At 37.6% G+C, this 19,972-nt stretch overlaps 1 protein-coding gene across 1 annotated transcript in view; it reads left to right on the forward strand.

Moving 5' to 3' along the window:
• The window catches only part of LOC122792903 (CUB and sushi domain-containing protein 1-like), a 4,548,980-nt gene that overhangs the window by 1,513,468 nt on the left and 3,015,540 nt on the right, over positions 1 to 19,972 (forward strand). Inside the window, exon 23 of the mRNA XM_044060461.1 lies at positions 23 to 226. Coding sequence (XP_043916396.1) covers positions 23 to 226 — 204 coding nt within the window. The remainder of the gene's footprint in view (positions 1 to 22; positions 227 to 19,972) is intronic.

Raw genomic sequence — 19,972 nt, forward strand, 5'->3', positions numbered from 1 at the left:
AAATATCATTTTTCTGTTTCAGCTGTTCCACAGACAAGTGATACTCAGTGCGTTTCTGTTCCCGAGCCAAGATATGGAAGAAAAATTGGTTCTGAGTTTTCTGCCAACTCTGTTGTTCGTTTTGAGTGCAATCCGGGATATCTTTTACAAGGCTCCAAAGCTATTGTCTGCCAGACTGTTCCAAATGCCTTGGCTCAGTGGAATGATACAATACCAACCTGTGTGGGTAAGTGACAGAAATATAATAAAAAGTAAAATGTTGTTGCCAGTTTCAATATAGAATGCATTTATATATAATTCTGTTCATATAGGTTCTAAGTGTATTAGGAAATAAGTATACGTGGCCATCACATATTATATAAAACAGGAATATGTTACCTTCTGTTTAAAAAGATTGGATAAACAAATGTCTCATCATACCTCTCACCTGTCCTTATTTTCGCAGAATGTCCAGGTTTTGCCTCATATTTTTGGTCTGTTTCTCATAAAATTTGTGGTTTTCTGGATTTTTGTGGCAAATTAGTGAGGATTAATTTCACTAAATAATGACAGACATTTGAGTTTCATATCCCTCACAAAATACATGGAAATGCAAACCCATTTATTCTAGCAATGTTCTAGGTTTATAAGAACAATGTTTAAAATTTGTCTCTATTTTTGGGGCTTTGTTCCCTATTATTTTTGGCAATGTCCAGATTTTTTGTGCTAAGAGGTTAAGAGCTATGTGTCTCATAAGTTGTGGTAAGTTATGCAGTAGGAAAGGAGAAATAACAATACATATCCTACCTTTGTGTACCTTTTTCTGGATTTCCACACAGATGTATTTTCTAGATATGTGTTAATAATAATTCCAGGTAGAATAATGTGTTCTGACTTTTGCAGTTTTTGTAATTTTCACAGTTTTATGACACTGTGTCTCTCAAGACAGTTTATCTTAGTGGTAAGATGAAAGTATAAACATGAATGTTATTTCTTACAGAATTGAAAAAAAAGAGATTAAAACAAACTGCAATGGAAGAATGTATGAATGCAGATACATTTTCAGAGCAGGGAAAGCACTGGTACTTGATAATAGATTCTATCATGGTATAGAAAAGTAGCAAAAACCTTGGCTGGTCATTTCTAAGAAGGGTTGAGGCTGGCGTAATGCAGTACAGCTGGATTAGGAATAGTAAGGAAGTTTTTGATGGTCTTTTGACAGTAGAGTATGTGGACTATATAACTGAAAGATGTTTGAAATTATAGCACTAGAAATATTTTGGAAGCATTAATAATGATAAATATTTCAGAGGCCACAGTCCTTAGAGAGCAAGGCTAGGTGAATGAAAAGCGAGAAGCCTCCGTTGATATTAAAATTATAATGAAATTCCCTAAATAGGCAAATCAGGTGTAGATGGGAAATGTGACTTGTAAGAAGATGAGAATGCAAATGTTTTCTTGCCTGTAATTCTGTGAGCAAAGCCATCAGATTTACAGCAGAAACGATAATGAAACTGTTCAGTATGCAAGCACTGCACTCTGGGAGTTATGAACTCATATCTTTCTTAAAACTAGAAAATTAGAATTTAGTTGAATTGTGACTTCATAAGCATACTCTCAGTAAGTGTAATGTGCAATTCATTATGTGAGTTGCAGTAAAGACCCAGCTGTTCTATTCACTATAGAGGTCAGGTACATACAAGACAGTAATATTATTTCATTACAATAATAAGCTTATTTGTCAGTTATGCTGGCAAAAAAATCTCTTCTGTTAGAGCAACATAAGCTTTACAGTGAAGTACGTCACTGTAGTATTATTTTGTTAATATTTTTACAAAGTGAATCTTAAACTTTTCTGCAAGGGGCAATGTATAAGCATTTGAAATACAGTTTATGAGGGAATATTACAACTATAAAGTAGCAAAAGTATGCCATAGGTCTTTACCATTTTTATTTGATGAGGCGGTAGTAACAAATTGACAAGAATGACTTGGATGTTAAGTACTGCTATGGGGAAAACTGTGATCTGAAACTGATGAAGTATCTTTCAGATGTCAGCAAAATGATTCAGTTGATGACGTGGTAAAATAAATTGTATTTTACTTCAGAATGATTTAGGCTTAATATGTCAACAAGGGAGACCTCCACACTGTAGATTATGTAACTTCAGCTTCTACTACGAGGGAGTGTCTCTAGTGGTGGAAACCAGTAGTAGAATGACACTGTGGCATCTGCAATGATGTCAAATGAAAAGTGGAATGATGTCATTGTTGCCCCTTTTTGTAAGGAGATATCCTGTGTGGTTCATGGTTTCCATTAGATACCACACAGGCATGCGGTTTCAATCTCACCCTCCCACTGGCTAAGATAGCTGGCCATCTACCACTTCATCCTATCCCCCCTAACCAGCCCTATCGCTGGCATAAGTCCATTCTTGAACCAGGTTGCAATGGCACAAACAGGTGCCCTGCCTTTGTACTACTGGGCTAGCTTCACTTGGAAAATCTATGAAAAACAACGTGATAAAGCTTGGCCATATGAAAGAGGTGCCCTGCCTTTGTACTACTGGGCTAGCTTCACTTGGAAAATCTATGAAAAACAACGTGATAAAGCTTGGCCATATGAAAGAATGTTTAAATCACAAAATTTGAAATGTAAATCTAGTACCAATGTAAAAAAGTGACTGACATTTATCACGTTATGTTAAAAAAATGGGCTTGCATCTCTGGCAATCTGGACTAAAAATGCCTCTGAACATTGAGATAATGGTGAATTCTCACCCTGTTTTCTCCTAGTTGTTTTTTCTTCGGGAACAGGGTTTAATAAGTATATGACAGCAATCTCATCAAGGCTAGGTTTGAGATTGCCTTGTATGCCAGACAGATGTCACCTCTGAGGAGTCTGTAGAAGACTGAGTTGAGGGACAGGGCCTTTGGGTAGATGTTTGAGGGCCTTGATTCTCCTTGTGAGGAACCTCTGTGATCTTTCCAGCTGCTGTGTGTGCTTTGTGAGGTACATGCCGAAAGGGGCATTGTACTCAATAATGGGTCTTATAAGGGAAGAATAGAGGGATGTTATGACCAGCTTGTCAGTGGATGAGATACCCTTACTAATGAGGTGGGCCACGTAGAAAGCTTTCCATACAATGGAGGCAATATAGTGGTCAAAAGTTAGTTTGCTATCAACCTGGGTACCCATGTCCCTCACGACCGATTGTGTGCTTAGGACCTTGTTATTATTGTGATAACTTGTGGGGATGTCACTCTCCCCAAAGGGGATAATGATGCATATTTTTGCATTCAGTTTGAGGCATTGTACAGTGGATATAAAAAGTGAACACACCCCTGTTAAAATGTCAGGTTTTTGTGATATAAAAAATTAGACCACAGGAAATCATTTCAAAACTTTTTCCACCTTTAATGTGACCAATAACCTGTACAACTCAAATGAAAAATAAACAAATCTGTTAGGGGAATACATAAAAAAAATAAAAAAATACAATAAGTTGGTTGCATAAGTGTGCATACCCTTAAACTAACACTTTGCTGAAGCACCTTTTGATTTAAATAGTTCATAACCACTTCCCTTACTCATAGATGTGACCTCTGTTTAATAGAGAATACTTTTGACAACATTTGGCAAGAAGCCCTAGTGATACCTAACCAAAAACAATAGAAACTAGAAAAGCCTTCCCATTTTAACCCAAAACTTGGAAGAACCATATAAAAATAATCTTCACTCAAATCTGTAAAAGTCAAAGACACTGAAATCCTCCCTTCAGGATGTGTCATTCAAGCAGACTGTATATGCAAATAAAAAAATGTTGGAGTAGCTATCATACACCCAAAACACCTGAACATATCACTTTATCAGAAAAAAGCACTTGTTATTCATTAATGCAGAAATTCTTATTACCTTACCCAAACTAAACTCTTATAAGACCATATGTATCATACCTTTATATATTCCCTCTTGACAAAATATCAGCACAGCAGAGGACATACTATCCTGGACATCTACAATGACTTGGCCCAAATTGTATTTGATAACCTCACTACCAGTTTTAACTTGTATGGTTTCTCTTAACCCATCAATACACCAACAATATATAACAAGCCCTCTTCCAATGCTTCTACTTTAGACTGGATTCTCTCAGCTAAACCAAATAATATTGATAACTATGGAACACTATCTGACAACCTAGGTGACCACCTGCACAGTTTTGTGAACATGCTTGTATGCAATCCAGTAAAACACTGTGCATTTAAGAATGTGTGTAATATGTCTAGTTTTAATGTAGACATTTCTACTCTCAAGCAATGCAATTTGTTAAAAATCTTCCTTTAGACAAACCCCTCGAACTTGATAAAACCTTTACCAATATACTGAATGAATATGCTGCTATCAGGAGAAAAACAGTTATACATAATCGAGCAACATGACTATCTATAAACAGTAGGCAACAAATGGTGCTTAGAGACAAGGCCTGGAAAACATAGCATCCCAACAAATCCCAGGAAAACATCTACACTTCAGACAGATAAGAAATAAAAACAAAAACAACATAAAGCTTAACAAAAAAAAACACTCCACTGCTTTAACTTACAGCAGACACAGCAAAAGAATCTTAAAAATTGCTGGTCATTTGTACAAAGTCAACCACCCAGTCTCTACCCAGAAGACACTTTGCCAACAGTCACTGATATGTAGCCTCACTTAACAAAGACAACCTCGCCATCAGACCAACCGCCCAACAACAAAACCCCATGGAAGCTCATTTCTCACTCAAACCTGTCCTTACTGACACCCCAAGAAAATATCTCCTATAACTAAAAACTGCAAGCTCTGCTGAAGACAGCTTTTCTCCTTAATTCCTAAACATTGTAGCTGAAGTTCAGTCATTTCCAGTATTTGTACTAATAAACAGATCCATTTTAGAGTCTCATCTCCCAGCCATATGGAAGAAGGCATGTACTTCCTCTTCATAAAGGAGGAGCTTCTTCTCACTACTCCAACTTCAGACCAATAGCCATCCAGTTACTATTATCTAAAATATTACAAAAGTGTGCCCATTCCCAATTACTTCAATACCTTGTTATAAACAATCCTCTCTCACTGATACAACATGGTTTTCATCCCGACACCACCACTACTGCCCTACTTCACTTTGCTGATACCATGAATAAAAACAGAAATACCACTTACTCCTAGACCTGTCCAAAGCATTCAACACCATCTCTCACAATAAACTGTCATACAACTCTCCTGCTTGGTTCTCGACCTCCTTCCTCTCCTGACTTAAGAGCTACCTAACAGGTTGATTCCAAGCAGTCAAATGGCAACAAGAATATTCTTCCTTTCTTCCCATTACTGTAGGAGTGCCACAAGGTTCCTTACTTGGTACCCTCCTGTTTAACATATTTATAAACCATCTATGCATTGCTTCCAAACATGCCACTCTTGAACAATATAGAGATGACTACATATTGACCTGCACCACCTCTAAGCTACAAAAACATCAAGAAATTACTCAAGAATCCTGTATATCCATAGAATCCTGGCTAGACAACTCACAGCTCCTACTTAATCCCCAGAAATTAGAATTACAATTGTTCACCCCAAAAACATTCTCCCAACGCAAAAATCTTGTTCATAGGTTCATAGGTTCATAGGTTTACACTAGGGTATCTGCCCTAGGGCATTTATAAGCCTAGCCAGAGTGTGTTTGGCTTTCGCCAGATATTCTACCTGTAGTCGCTGTTTGATAATTAACTGATTATATCTATATATATATATATATATATATATATATATATATCTATATCTATATATATGTATATATATATATATATATATATATCTATATATATATATATATAAATATATATATATATGTAGACATATATATATATATATGTGTGTGTATATATATATATATATATATATATGTATGTATATATATATGTATGTATATATATGTGTGTATATATATATATATATATATATATATATATATATGTATATATATATATATATGTATATATATATATATATATATATATATACATATGTATATATATATATATATATATATATATATATATATATATATATATATATATATCTAAATAATCAGTTAATTATCAAACAGCGACTACAGGTAGAATATCCCTGAACATCTATAGTTGTTTTATTATTCCTCTTGTTGAAAAATGGTATGGATTTGGGTTTAGGCATATTAAATTTTAAACAGTTGAAAGAGACCCACAGTTCTAGTTGAAGAATACTATTCTGCAGTGTGCGGGATGAATGGCAGAGTGTAGTAGCAGAAAACAACAGGTTAATATCATCTGCGAGTTTTATAATATGGAAAATGCTGCAATGCTGCCGTGCATCATTATAAAATCCCCTTTTCCACTTTATGTAATAGACATTTAAAGTTGTATCATTAATGTATAATTATGATTTTAAAGGGGTTATTACGGATTTTGTATAGAAGTAATGTTTTCAACTGTTTTCATTTTTGTACCTGCCAACCTCTAAGTGCAAGAATTCTGGCCAAAGCCAAAAATAATACAAGAACGTAAGTCCAGAATCAGGAACACATTCTAAATATTGGTCTTATAGACTTAGAAAGTTGTTAAATGACAATGTTTGCATTAATATTCATTTTTCTGAGGGATATGAAGTCTGAAACCTCAAATATCTATCATTATTTAGTGACTTCAGTCTTCAGTGATTTGCCAGAAAAAAAAAAACGCAAATTTTATGAGGAACAGACCAAAAATATGAGGGAAACATTTGGACATCCTGCAAAATTCTGGACAGTTAAAAGGTGAAAGCAATTTGAAAAGAGCCAAAAAAGCTTCACTCTACTACCCCAACCCCCAGTCCCCCAACACAAACACACACACACACACACACACACACACACACACACACACACACACACACACACACACACCATTTCCCCCTTAAGTTTGAGCATGCTCAGTAGGGCTCCTGATGAATTTGAGTAAAATTAGAGACTTCTTCCCATCAGGAATGCTTTCACTGTTTCTTCTGCTTTAATTCTCATTTATTTGCACCTTGACTGGATTAAGATGTTGTTATAGGAGCTCTGTCTTGTGAAATACTTTGCTTTCAGCTCTGCCTTACTTATTCTAATTGATATATATATATATATATATATATATATATATATATATATATATATATATATATATATATATATATATATATATTTACTGTTTAATAGTATTTCTTCAAAGTTTTACTAAATACATTTGATTGCATGCTGTGTGGAAGGAAGGAAAGCTTTCCATGTGTAATGCTATGCATCATTTTCAATCTGATAATGTTGAACGTTATGCTAGCTGTTCCAAAAAAAAAAAGAAAAGAAAAAAAAATTGACACCCCCCCTACTTAAATATACCAACTCTGAGATCGCACTACAGTGCTGAAAAACAGCAAAGTAACAGAAGCAGCCAAACATTTTTTTCCTTGGGAAAGAATTTGCATAAAAGCCGCTTTGCTATTTTGCTTTTTCATTGTTTTAAGTATGACCAAGACGCATTTAATAGACTGCATCTTCAGTCATCTAATGGGAACCCCTATTTTATGATTATTTTCTTTGAATAATGTAAACACAGTATGTTTATACATGAAGAATTCTAAAAGAAATTTTTTATGTACAAACCACAATATTAGAAAGCCCACTGATAAATAAATCGCTGGCCTTCCTATTATTGTGGTCTGTGCAGTACTTGGTCTTCCTTTTTTGGTGATTTAAGAAACTTTTAATGTACTCTGGATTTGTATTTTCATTCAAAATGTTATACACCTTATTTTTCATAGACAGATAGTCTAAAGTCAATGCGAAGATTTGTTTTCCTTAAGTGATCCAGGGATTAATTTTACTTGTGTTTTGTATTGTGATGTGTTTCCTATGAATGTTTCTTATGTATAGCATGTTATGTATTTGCATATGACAACCCAAAAATAAATAAAGTCCCTTGGAAGTATGTGTCCCTGTAGAATGTGCTATATGATGAACTAGTGTCTTGGTTAATGTTAGAGTGAATGATATAATAGCCTTTATAGTGCTCCCCTGCTAATTGCCACATAAAGCAGATACCAGCAGCCCTTGTTCTATCTCTACAGCTACCCTCAGCCTTCATACTGTTCCTGTGCTGTTCTACCATTCTTACTATTCTCCTCCCCGGACCTTAAGCCCATACCCACTCTCACTGCATTTCTGCCTATTCTTACTGACTATAGTCTCCCACTTACTACCTTGAAGATACTACTATCTCTACTTTGTTTTTCTCCTGCTCCTCGCTGCTAGTATATCTTCTCTCCCCCCTCCTTTTCTCTCACTGTCTAGTCCATCTCAGCCTTTCCTCTCTGACTTTCTGTAAGTATAGCTGTCTATGTAATTTGTGCCCTGTGTGGTCCTCCAAAACGTCTCTGCTCTTATATGTATGCCAACTATTCTCTTAGCAACACTATATACTCACCATCTACTTGCCCTCTACTCTCCTGATTGTTTCCAGGCAGACCTGCCTTCTACCTTCCTTTTCCTCATACACCACACTATCTCCATACTTACCTCTGGAGATATACACCCAAATCCCGGCCCTTCTGCCACTCCCATCTCTCCCTCCCCATCTCCTGTTCCCCACTCAATTAGTAGGCCCCTCCACTTCACCGCACTCAATGCCCAAAGCATATGTAATAAAATCCCACAACTTCATGCCTGGCTCCATCATAACAAACCTGATTTTCTTTCCATTTCAGAAACATGGCTCAAGCCACACATTAAAGACTCAGAACTTACTCCACCTAACTACAGTATTATCAGACATGATAGAACTCATAAAAAAGGAGGAGGTGTAAGTCTCCTCTTCCCTTCGTCCCTCTCAGTCACCCCCTACTCTAAACCTGTCCCCAATTTTGGAAAAGCTGAATTACTTTTAACCCTTCTTCAAGTAAACGAACAAAAATCCATCTGCATAGCCACTCATTACATCCCTCCTGGGGATAATATCCCTGTCCTAGAAGACATTCTCTCCTGGCTCTCATCCAATATAACAAATGAAACTATAATCCTCGGAGATGTTAACATTAACTGGGAAAACATACAATCCCCACCCAACTCCATCAATATAAATCTTTATAACTTCACACAACTTATTAACTCCCCAACCAGACCCTCCAAAGACCTCATATCTGGCAGCACCTTAGACTGGATTCTAGTTTCCCACCCACACTACTACTCCAAGAGTGGTACCCTTCCTGACTCAAAACAGTAAAAAGATAAAGCACAACACACCAAACAGCCAGTACTTCTCCAGTATTCTCCTTTATTGTTCACGATCTGGTACCTCGGCAGTTTGCCTTCAAGGATCACAACTCACTGCAACACAGCAGTGACATTATATATCATTAAATCTCAACCCTTCCTGATCCACTTGGAGACCATCTCCCCACTTTTGCCCTTCGCCTTCCCTTCTTCCTTCAACTATCCCACTCCTACATCACTACTCGCCTCTTAAAAGACTTTAACCACAATGCTTTCTCTGACAATCTAAAAATAACCAACTGGAATCCATTAAGAACTTTATCCCTTGATAACACAGTTACTTACTTCAATACAACCTTCCTAAGCTTGCTTGACTCCTTTGCTCCATTAAGAACTAAACACATAAAAAGTAAATCCGTCCCTTGGCTAACTAGGAACACCCTAATTACTATGCGAAATTGTGATAAAGCCTGGAACCACTATCACAAAACAAAAACTTCCATTTCCTTTAATGAATATAAAATACTTCGCAACAAAGCAAAAAAAAACTCATTAACACCAACCGCAAAGCTTATTTTTCCACTCTTCAAAATAAACACAACAATAACCCCAAGAAATTCTGGGATGGCATCTCTTCCCTTCTAAGCCCAGGTAGAAAAGAAAATTCATGCCCTGACCCAAATGCCTCAGTCTCAGATCTAGCTACCCAATTTAACTCATTCTTTATTGACTCCATCTCTAAATTAACATCATCCTTTACCACAAAAGTACCAGCCCCCCAGCAACCTCCCCAGAACCCCTTCTCTCAAAACTTCAATACCTCCCAATGTCCTCACTTCACCACAAACCCTATTCCCATCTCTACTATAAAAAAACTTCTTCAAAAACTAAAACCATGTTCTAATGCTCCCGATGAAATACCCTCCTTCTTCCTAAAAACTGCTGCAGAAGCCATAGCCTACCCTATCAGCATCCTAATAAATCGATCTATTTCTGAATTCCATGTTACCCAGATTTGGAAAAAGGCCTACATTATTCCACTGCACAAGGGTGGCAATAATAATGACATCTCCAACTTCTGTCCCATCGCTATCCTATCCCCCATCTCTAAAATTCTCGAAAAATGCTTCCACCTACAACTCCTACCCTACCTCATCAATAATAACCTACTAACTTCCACTCAGCATGGATTCCGTCCTGGCCATAGTACTACCACAGCTCTCCTCTCCTTCCTTGAAACTGTAAACAAGGCCCGTGACACTGGTCTCATCGTTTCCACCCTCCTCTTAGATCTCTCTAAAGCATTCAACACCATCTCTCATAACCTTCTTCTTACTAAGCTCTCTAAACTACACTTATCCCACTCCTCTCTTAACTGGTTCACCAGCTACTTATCAGATAGGCAACAAGCAGTCAAGTGGAAAAAAGCAATTTCCCCTTTCCAATTCACAGCCACTGGTGTACCCCAAGGATCAATTCTAGGACCCCTTCTATTTAACATCTTCATCAATGACTTCCACCAGGCCATCCCTCACTCTAAACTTGTTCAATATGCTGACGATTCAACAATAATCTGCTCTTCCTCCTGCTCATCTACACTAATGAAACTTACCCAAGAAGCATTCTCTGCTACAGAACTATGGATGCTTCAGAATCATTTAGCAATAAATGCTAATAAGACTAAACTGATGTTATTTTCCCCCTCCAGAAGCATTACCCTAGATAAACACTCTTTCCTTATTACCAGTAAAGATAACACTTCTCTTGAAACTTTCTACTGCCAAACTCTTGGGTATCCTAATTGATGACCAGCTAAAGTTTGGCAACCATTTGCAGGCAAATATCAGAAAAACTCACAAAAAATTAGGCATGCTTTACCACCATTACCAATTTATCTCTCCCCCCACCAGGCTCACTCTTACTAACACTTACCTAACCCCATCCCTACTATATGGAGCCTCTATCCTTACCAACCTGCACTCCTCCCTCAAATCTAAACTCTCCTCCTGCTACTATAAGATCACAAAATTCACAACTGGCCACAGATCCAACACCCATCACTGTACCTCCCTACACCAACTGAAATGGCTTGAACTCCCCATTTATCTCATCTATACACAACTCATCCAAGCACATAAACTTATATTTAACGCCTCTCTCTGCCCCTCCCTCATCTCAACCTTTAAAATGCATCTTCCTAACAGATGCCTACGATCCAACCAACAAAATCGAATTGAACTGCATAAACCCTCCCACCCACCTGGCAAACATCTCCTTTCCTTCTGCCTCGCACGCCACTGGAACTCCCTCCCACCTCTCATCCATACCACCAGTAGCCTCTCTGTCTTTAAATCTCTTCTCCAGTCTCACCTAACATCACTGTGGGAATGCTCTTGCTCTCAGCCTACATAATATCTCTATCTATAATCCCTCCCTACCTCAAACACTTCTGTTGACACATTCTTAGTAACTGTCTCTCTTTATTCCTCCTTAAAACATTTATATTGGGGTACTTTGCACTACCTTTTACAAATGAACAAACTCAGTTATTAACACTGTGATTCTTTTTCTACCCTGACATTGACTATTCCTAAAATTGTAATACTTTTCTACTCTGACATTTAACATTGGGATATTGCATATACCCTGCTATTGATCATTGCTACAACTCTGATACTTTATTTACTATGACATTTTATTTTCTAAATTCTCTTAACCTCTGCATCAGTATCTAGTAGATTCACAGTTATGTCTTCTTAGTACTCTGTGTAACTTAGAATTATTTTTTAATATTTTTTGTAACACTGTAATTATAACTAGTTGTATTTTTTTTTGTAATACTGTTATTATAACTAGCTGTATCTTTGGAGCTTTTCTCCCCAGGACTCCATTGAAAACGGGCTCCTCAAGGCCCAATGGACCACCCTGGTAAACAAACTGCAAATAAATAAATAAAAAATAAATAAATAAATAAAATAAATCATTGCTTAATGAATGCCATAGGAAAGGTGATGGCTATCTTTTTTCAGATACTGTGATTAAATGGCAGCATTGCCAGGTGGCAGACCCCTGGGGATTGGAGGTGTGTGGGTAGAGTAGGGGGAGGGAAAAATATCACTTGTCCGGCAGTTAGAGAGCTAGTTACAGAGGATTAAAGGTCCACACTGTTAACTATCTGCTTTCTGTAACCAAAGGATACATTGTTTGATTTCTTGTACTTCCATTTTCCTGTGGTATGACTCTAAGCCATTCAGTTAACTCAACAATGCTTCCAGATTGCCCCTGAAAAGGGACACTTGTGTCCACTGTGCTTACCTGGTTAACTGATATGTTATTAAATAAATAATATAAAACAATGTGATATAATATAAATGAATACATCTGGGCACTGGTTAGTTGTAGCAAGCAGGCATACCTTGTTTGTATATTTCCCCTTTATGAATGGTTCCTATATTTCCTGAAGTATCTTGTTAAAGATTATGTTCAAAAGTCCATCTTACCATGCAAAATTAAATTAAATTAAATAAATAATATAAAACAATGTGATATAATATAAATGAATACATCTGGGCACTGGTTAGTTGTAGCAAGCAGGCATACCTTGTTTGTATATTTCCCCTTTATGAATGGTTCCTATATTTCCTGAAGTATCTTGTTAAAGATTATGTTCAAAAGTCCATCTTACCATGCAAAATGTTTTTTTAAAATCAGATTCTCCAAAGGACTCCATATTTCAAATCAATGCATTTCTTAAGTAAAAGCAATCATTTCTTTTTGATAATTTAAGTTAAATATAAAGAAGAATTATTTAGCATGCTTGGCTGGTGCACAATATATACCCTATGCCACTGATGTAATTGTGCCTATTAAGTTAAACAAGTAGTTGGGGTACTTACTGGTATATAGGATAATGTAGAATAGTAATCAGACAGGAGGTTGGTATAATGGATAAGATGTTTACCTCACAGTTTCATGATACAGTGTGTGATACACACCTATGAAAGGGAAATTGGCTAGGTTTAAAATGGCCTGAAAGGGCTGCTAGCCTAGTATTTACCTATGAACCATTTTATAGTTATGCATACTCATGGTTAGGGTTTGGTAAAATGGTTAAAGTGTTACCTCACAGATACAAGGTACAGCATTTAGGTACTATGCATTTTCATTTATAAACTTTATTTTTTTATGGTTATTGATAGAATCTTTCCCCTACTAGATGATTTGACATCAGGACTTTAACTGAAACGTGAGAGGTCAAATGGATGATAAAACTAAGGGCTGACCAAGGTAGTGGATGTAATGAAAAAGTTCCACTTAGACCTATACTAAAGGGACGTAGCCTAAGGAGTTGACCTTGTTTCATTTCATATTTTTATATTTTTTATCTTTATTTTCATTTTTGATATGTACTCATCATTCCACATGTATTTTTATATGCATTTATTGCTGTTTTATGTTTATTTTATATAAATATATGCACTATCTCTTTCTTTTTATAAGCTCTTTAGCTGCTAACACGTGATTGGCTTAAGGGTATTTGAACTTTGTATGAATTGCAGGGGCTCATTCTTTCTGTGTCTATGATCTGATGAAGCAGTAGTGAAAGTTCTTACCAAGTTTTATTTATCAGGCAACTAAGTTTTATTTGATTGGTAATAAATATGTTTCTACTTCAGCCAGTGTGTTACTCTGTTGGTTTTGTTCTGTGATTATTAAAAATAATGTTAACATTTAAGCAGTAGTGGACATAGGCAAACAGATGGCAAGTCTGCCTTGTGTGACATTCAGAAAAAAATGCACATGCATATGCTGCGTTCCACTGTATGCATTCACCATTAAGATGTTAGGCTACAAAACAGAAAACTGCAGAAACCTGCACTGAGGTCAGAGCTACACTTGTTCCCCCTTTACCATGCTTCTTGTGTGTGTGTGTGTGTGTGTGTGTGTGTGTGTGTGTGTGTGTGTGTGTGTGTGTGTGTGTGTGTGTGTGTGTATGTGTGTGCGTGTGTGTGTGAGTGTGACTTGCATGAAGCTACATCATTATTCTTCTGGAAGAGAGGCTGTCCATTTGATAACTAGTCATATGAGTCCAAAAACTCCCTTACCAGCCTCAGCAAGAAACTGAGATCCCTCATAAAATCCTCCAAAGCTAGTTACGAAAATAAAATTGCCAAAGATTCCAAAGACAATCACAAGGCATTCTATAACTATGTCAAGAATCTAAATGGCAATGCTCAGATCTGCTCTGAGCTAAGACAGGATGGCATTAAATATACTGATCCCAAGGATATTGCCAATATCCTGGCAGATCGATTCAGTACCAACTTCACCCCCCTCTCACCCCCTAAATGGCCCATCTCAATACCGGAAGATTGCCAAATTCCGGTAGTAACGGCCACACAGGTAAAAAAATGCACTCTCCAAAGCTAAGAATACAGCATCCATGGGACCAGATGACATCCCTGGCTGTGTACTACATGAACTACAATATGAACTGGCACCTCACCTAAGTGTCATGTTTAATCATAGCCTCACCTCAGGTTCCGTGCCCACTGAGTGGTGCAGAGCTACAGTTATACCAGTCCACAAGGGGGGATCCACCTTGGATCCCGGAAACTACCATCCCATCAGTCTGACAAGCCTTATCTGGAAGGCCATGGAGTGTATTATTATGGAACTTATAAACAAAGACACTGGCAACCTTCAAACACTGGACCCCAAGCAGTTTGGGTTCGTGAAGGGCCGATCTTGTCTCCTAAACCTGATTGACTTCTTCGAATCAGTCCCCAGAGCCATGGACAAGAGTAAGGTGGTCCACACAGCCTATCTAGACCTTGCCAAGGCATTTGACACCATCCCCCACTCTGGAATCATAGATAAATGTACTAAGCTGGGCATTAATCCCTACGTCACCCAATGGGTTGCTAACTGGCTTATTGATAGAACCCACACTGTAAAAGTAGCTGACTCCAAATCCAGCTCCAGATAAGTGACAAGTGGAGTACCTCAGGGTTCAGTCCTGGGACCACTCTTGTTTGGCATCTACTTCTCTGAAGTACAGGCCAATACTAAGGGACTCTGGCTAACAAAGTTCGCAGATGACTGCAAACTGGGAGCCATTATTGAATCCCCAAATTATGTGGATACTCTACAAAAGGGCCTCACAGAAACAGATGCTTGGTGCCAGAGCCATGGGCTCAAGCTCAATGCCAAGAAATGTATAGTTATCCCCTTTGGGAAAATACATGTATCCGTGAATTACCATATAGGTGGCAGTACACTAAACACCGAAAGTGTGATGAGAGACTTAGGGACACAGGTGGACAGTGGTCTCACCTTCGATAACCACATCACCACAACAGTCAGGAAATCCTTCTATGTGGCACACCTCATCACTAAGGGCTTTTCATTCAGAAAAAAGGAGGTCATTGTCCCACTGTACTCATCCATCATTAGACCCATTATAGAATACAACGCCCCGTTTGGTATGTACCTCTCAAGACATCTGCAACAACTGGAAAGGCCGCAGAAATACCTCACTAAAAGAATCACAGGCCTAAAGCATATGCCCTATGCTGACCGCCTTAAAAAACTCCAGCTATACTCTGTCGCATATCGTCTACTCAGAGGCGATCTCTGCTTAACATACAAGGCCATGTCAAACCCAGAGCTGTTGGACATGCTACACTTAAAGAAATCCCAATCCCTCAGAGCTACACGCTCCAGGTATCTAAATCTTGTCATCACAATAAACAAAACATGCTGGAGGGATAGGTTCCTGACCCAGAGACTCCCCAGACTCTGGAAGAGATTGCCCATACATGTCAAGCAGAGTGCCTCTTTGGCCCTCTTCAAAGGGAACCTTGATGATTGGATGGGAGAAATGAAATTCACCCCGGGGATCATGTCAGTCACCCTGCTAGACAGGGGTCCAGGGAAGTAAATAGTGTGGGAAGAAATAGCCAGTGAATTATTATGGCTAGGCTTGTATAGGCCCTAGGGCTAATAGCCTAGTACCAACCTATGAATCTATGAACCTATCTACTGCTCTATGGTTTTGTATGCAATCAGCATGCTGCTGGAGAGTGTCAATGACATTCTTGAGTGAGGTAACACCCTCAAGGCTGCCCTTCCCTCTCTAGGCCAATCAGCATTATGGATTCTACTGTGAAAACTAGATCTTTAGCATCTGCATGCTACCTTCTCCCTCCCACCTAATAGAAATAAGTCTGTAAAGCCATGTCACATTGTCCTTCTCCATAACAACTCCAACAAGCAACCCAAGTTGCAGTCCAGAAATGATTTGCCTGGATCATATTCAGAGATGTATCCTGTGGCATGACAGCTAGTACCCCTGTGCCGGTGGTCTTGCTTTATACCCATGCCTAGAGATCTTCACCCGTGTCACTGAAGTCTTGATGGTAAATGGCATTAGGAATATCAAGGTTAGAGGATATGACAATTCTAACCATTATACAGTGGAACACAAAGGGTGTGTTTTACCTTGTTTGTAGCTCCATATTATATCAGTGTTTGCCCCTGTGCACTGATGTGATCTAGTGGAGTTGGCTAGATATTATTCTGCACATGTGGGCATCACTGTACACTGACCAGGCTTACCTGCTGCCACAGAGCATTGCCTCATTGTGGATATGGTAGGATAGGACTAAATTAAGTCTGCTTGGGAACTTCTGGGATAAAATTAACACTGTCGGTATCAGTGAGGTATAGTCATTCCTGCAGTGCAGTTGTGTTACTTTTTTTTAATGAACTGCTGCATAAGCTGCAGCAGTGGCCAGCTCAAATGTGTTCTTTTGCTGGTAACAATAGCTTATATCTCGCATAACATGACTGCATAACTAGTTATTAAAAGTGCATACAGTACTGATTATCTCTCATTCCATCCCAAGGACTGAAAAGGAGAACTCACATCAAGGGTAATGACTTCTAATCTTCCTTTTGTGGATGATTTAAAACTGTATAGTTCATCAGATGAGGGACTGAAAGCACAACTGCAAGTAGTCAAAACTTTTTCAGGTGATATAAGAATGTCATTTGGTCTTGATAAGTATGCAAAAGCAACCTTTAAAGCAGGAAAACCACAGCACCAAGAAAACATCAGCCTGGGACAGTAATGCAATATAAAAGAACTTACGCAAGAGGGAGTGCATAAATATGTGGAAATTGATGAAAGATCAACGATGAAACATGAGTAAATGTGAATAAAACTTAGTAAGGAATATTTTAGAAGACTAAAATTAATACTGACATTAGCATTGACATCTAGGAACAAAGTCAAAGGTTTAAATCAATTTGGTCTTCATGTCCTTTACAGTTTTGGAGTGATTGAATGGCCCCAAATGGTGTTGGATCAGCTGGACTGAAAATGAGAAGGATGCTTCATGCTCATCAAGTAATTTTTAAAAATCAGTGTATACCAAGATTATATAATCCCCATTCTGAAGGAACTATGGGCCTCCTCAAAATAGATTAGATTTATAGATCTGCAGTCCTAAGAATGCATAAGTACTTGCAGCCCTCATTTGAAACATGAAGAGAATAAATCTAGGATGTCTTCCATGCTTAGTTTAGCGGAAGCAGCGGTGTCAAGAGAGGATGTAACTCAAACTAAAAGTACATAAAAATCAGGCAGTAACTGAATGTGCCAAAAAGCAAAAGAAAGAATATGAGGTTAAGGATCAGATGAGAAGGGAAGAAATGTGGAAAATCAATGAATATAGTTATAAGTATCGAAAACTCCTGGAACAGCCTCATGTTGATCATGATCGAATGCTGGAATGGTTAAGGAGAGGTGAATTTAAGCCAAAGGATGAGAGGTTATTATTGGTGGCCCAAGATATTGGACTACGTGCACATTGTGTCACCACCACAAAAACAAACTCAGGAAATAATCCACGCTATAGTGTAAAGAAACCACCAACGGCCACAGGTTAAAACCGTATTTAATAATCCACAAATGTGTGCTTTCATCAGAAAGACATATACGAGACTTCTTCAGAGTTAACACATGCAGCAAGTTTAAATAGTATTAGTAAAATTCTAACCACCCAAAAACACTTTGATCAAGTTAATGTCCAAACCAAAAGTTAATGTAATCAACATAACATGTGGACAAAATTAAAAAATATAATAAAATGGCATGACTGAAGATATAAAAGAACATTGAAGCATCCTTGACCAGTTTAACTCAAATTGTTGCACTTCTCACCCAGAAAGTAGATCATATGGACAAGAAGCTCAATATCTTTCCCAACAACGATTCATTATGAATAGCAGAATCGATTACTTGCAGTGGATGTACTTTACTGTGTGTTCAGAGATCATTGAGTTCAACATTTTTGGCTGCAAATTCCAGCAACTCCAGACTAGTTTGCAGTAATTCTAATACCACCAGCAATATTACCAATAACACTACAACACATGCAAGTAACAGACTATATGAGCTGAATGATTGGTTTAAGAAAGACATTAAGTTTAGCAAAAGTTTTAGTAATGGTAAAGGGGCAAGCATGTCTTTGAAGAAACAACTCTGTTTATTTGAAATTAAACTAGCAAAATATCAGAATCTACAGGTTGAAAACTATTACTTTCATGAGAACATTAAACAAGGGATAGTGTCAAAAGACTTAAAGTCATGGAAGTTCCCCGCAGGACTTAAGGAAGGTAGCGAGATACACTGTGAACACTCGGTGCTGGCTTCTTTACATTACAGTGTGGATTATTTCTTGAGTTCATTTTTGTGGTGGTAACGCAAGGTCTCGGTTACTGATTTTTAAAGTTTTTATTTGTTCCATGTTTGTGGCTTTGCACACATTGGTTTACAAAGTCCACTGAGCATGTAGGAGAAACAGACAAATATAGGTTTTGTAAAACAGAATTGGAAACAGTCTCATATCTTATTGCTGGTTGTGATATACCATTGGCAGAAGGACTGTATATTGAAAAGCATAATAATGTGGTAAGACTGTTGCACTTGGGATTGTGCAAACATTATAATACTGAAGTAGCTGAAAAACACTGGAAAAATGAGGCACAAAGCATTACAGAAAATGATGAAGTTTCTATCACATGGGATCACCGATTAGCAACAGTTCAAAAAATATATGCAAGAAAATCAGTTATAGTAGTCCATGAAAAGACGACAAAAGTAGTACTGATCATTGAAATCACAAACCCAGTGACTAAAGTGTCTTACATACAGAGAGACACAAAGTCATAAAATACCAGGATTTGCAGGCAGAAACAAGAACAATGTGAAAGAAAGATACCCAGACAGTCCCAATAGTAGTAGGAACAATGGCTCTTATAAAAAAGAATCTACAGTCCTACTTAGAAATATTACCAATACATATAACTCTGTATCAGTTGCAGGAGTCATTACTGAGCACATTGTGGGAACACAAAGAGCATTTCTGGCTAACATCAAAGACTGAAACAATACTAATTTCATGAAATTTAATCATACTGTGACTTAGGAATGGGGACCATTCCCGTCATTGTATTAGAAACCCAAAAGACTTGGAAAATTTAAAAAAAGTGAGAGAAATCACATGCTTAGTAATGAGTTCAGGGCAGGTGTCTGCTTACAATGGTGTCAGCATGGTACTGGGGCTAGAATTAGGCATGAAATATGCTGACTTGAAAAGAACGGAGTTTGTAAGAGTCTTA

Source organism: Protopterus annectens, chromosome 2.part0 (genome assembly GCF_019279795.1).
Source record: "Protopterus annectens isolate FY-2018-M chromosome 2.part0, PAN1.0, whole genome shotgun sequence".
In the NCBI taxonomy this organism is placed as follows: Eukaryota; Metazoa; Chordata; order Ceratodontiformes; family Protopteridae; genus Protopterus; species Protopterus annectens.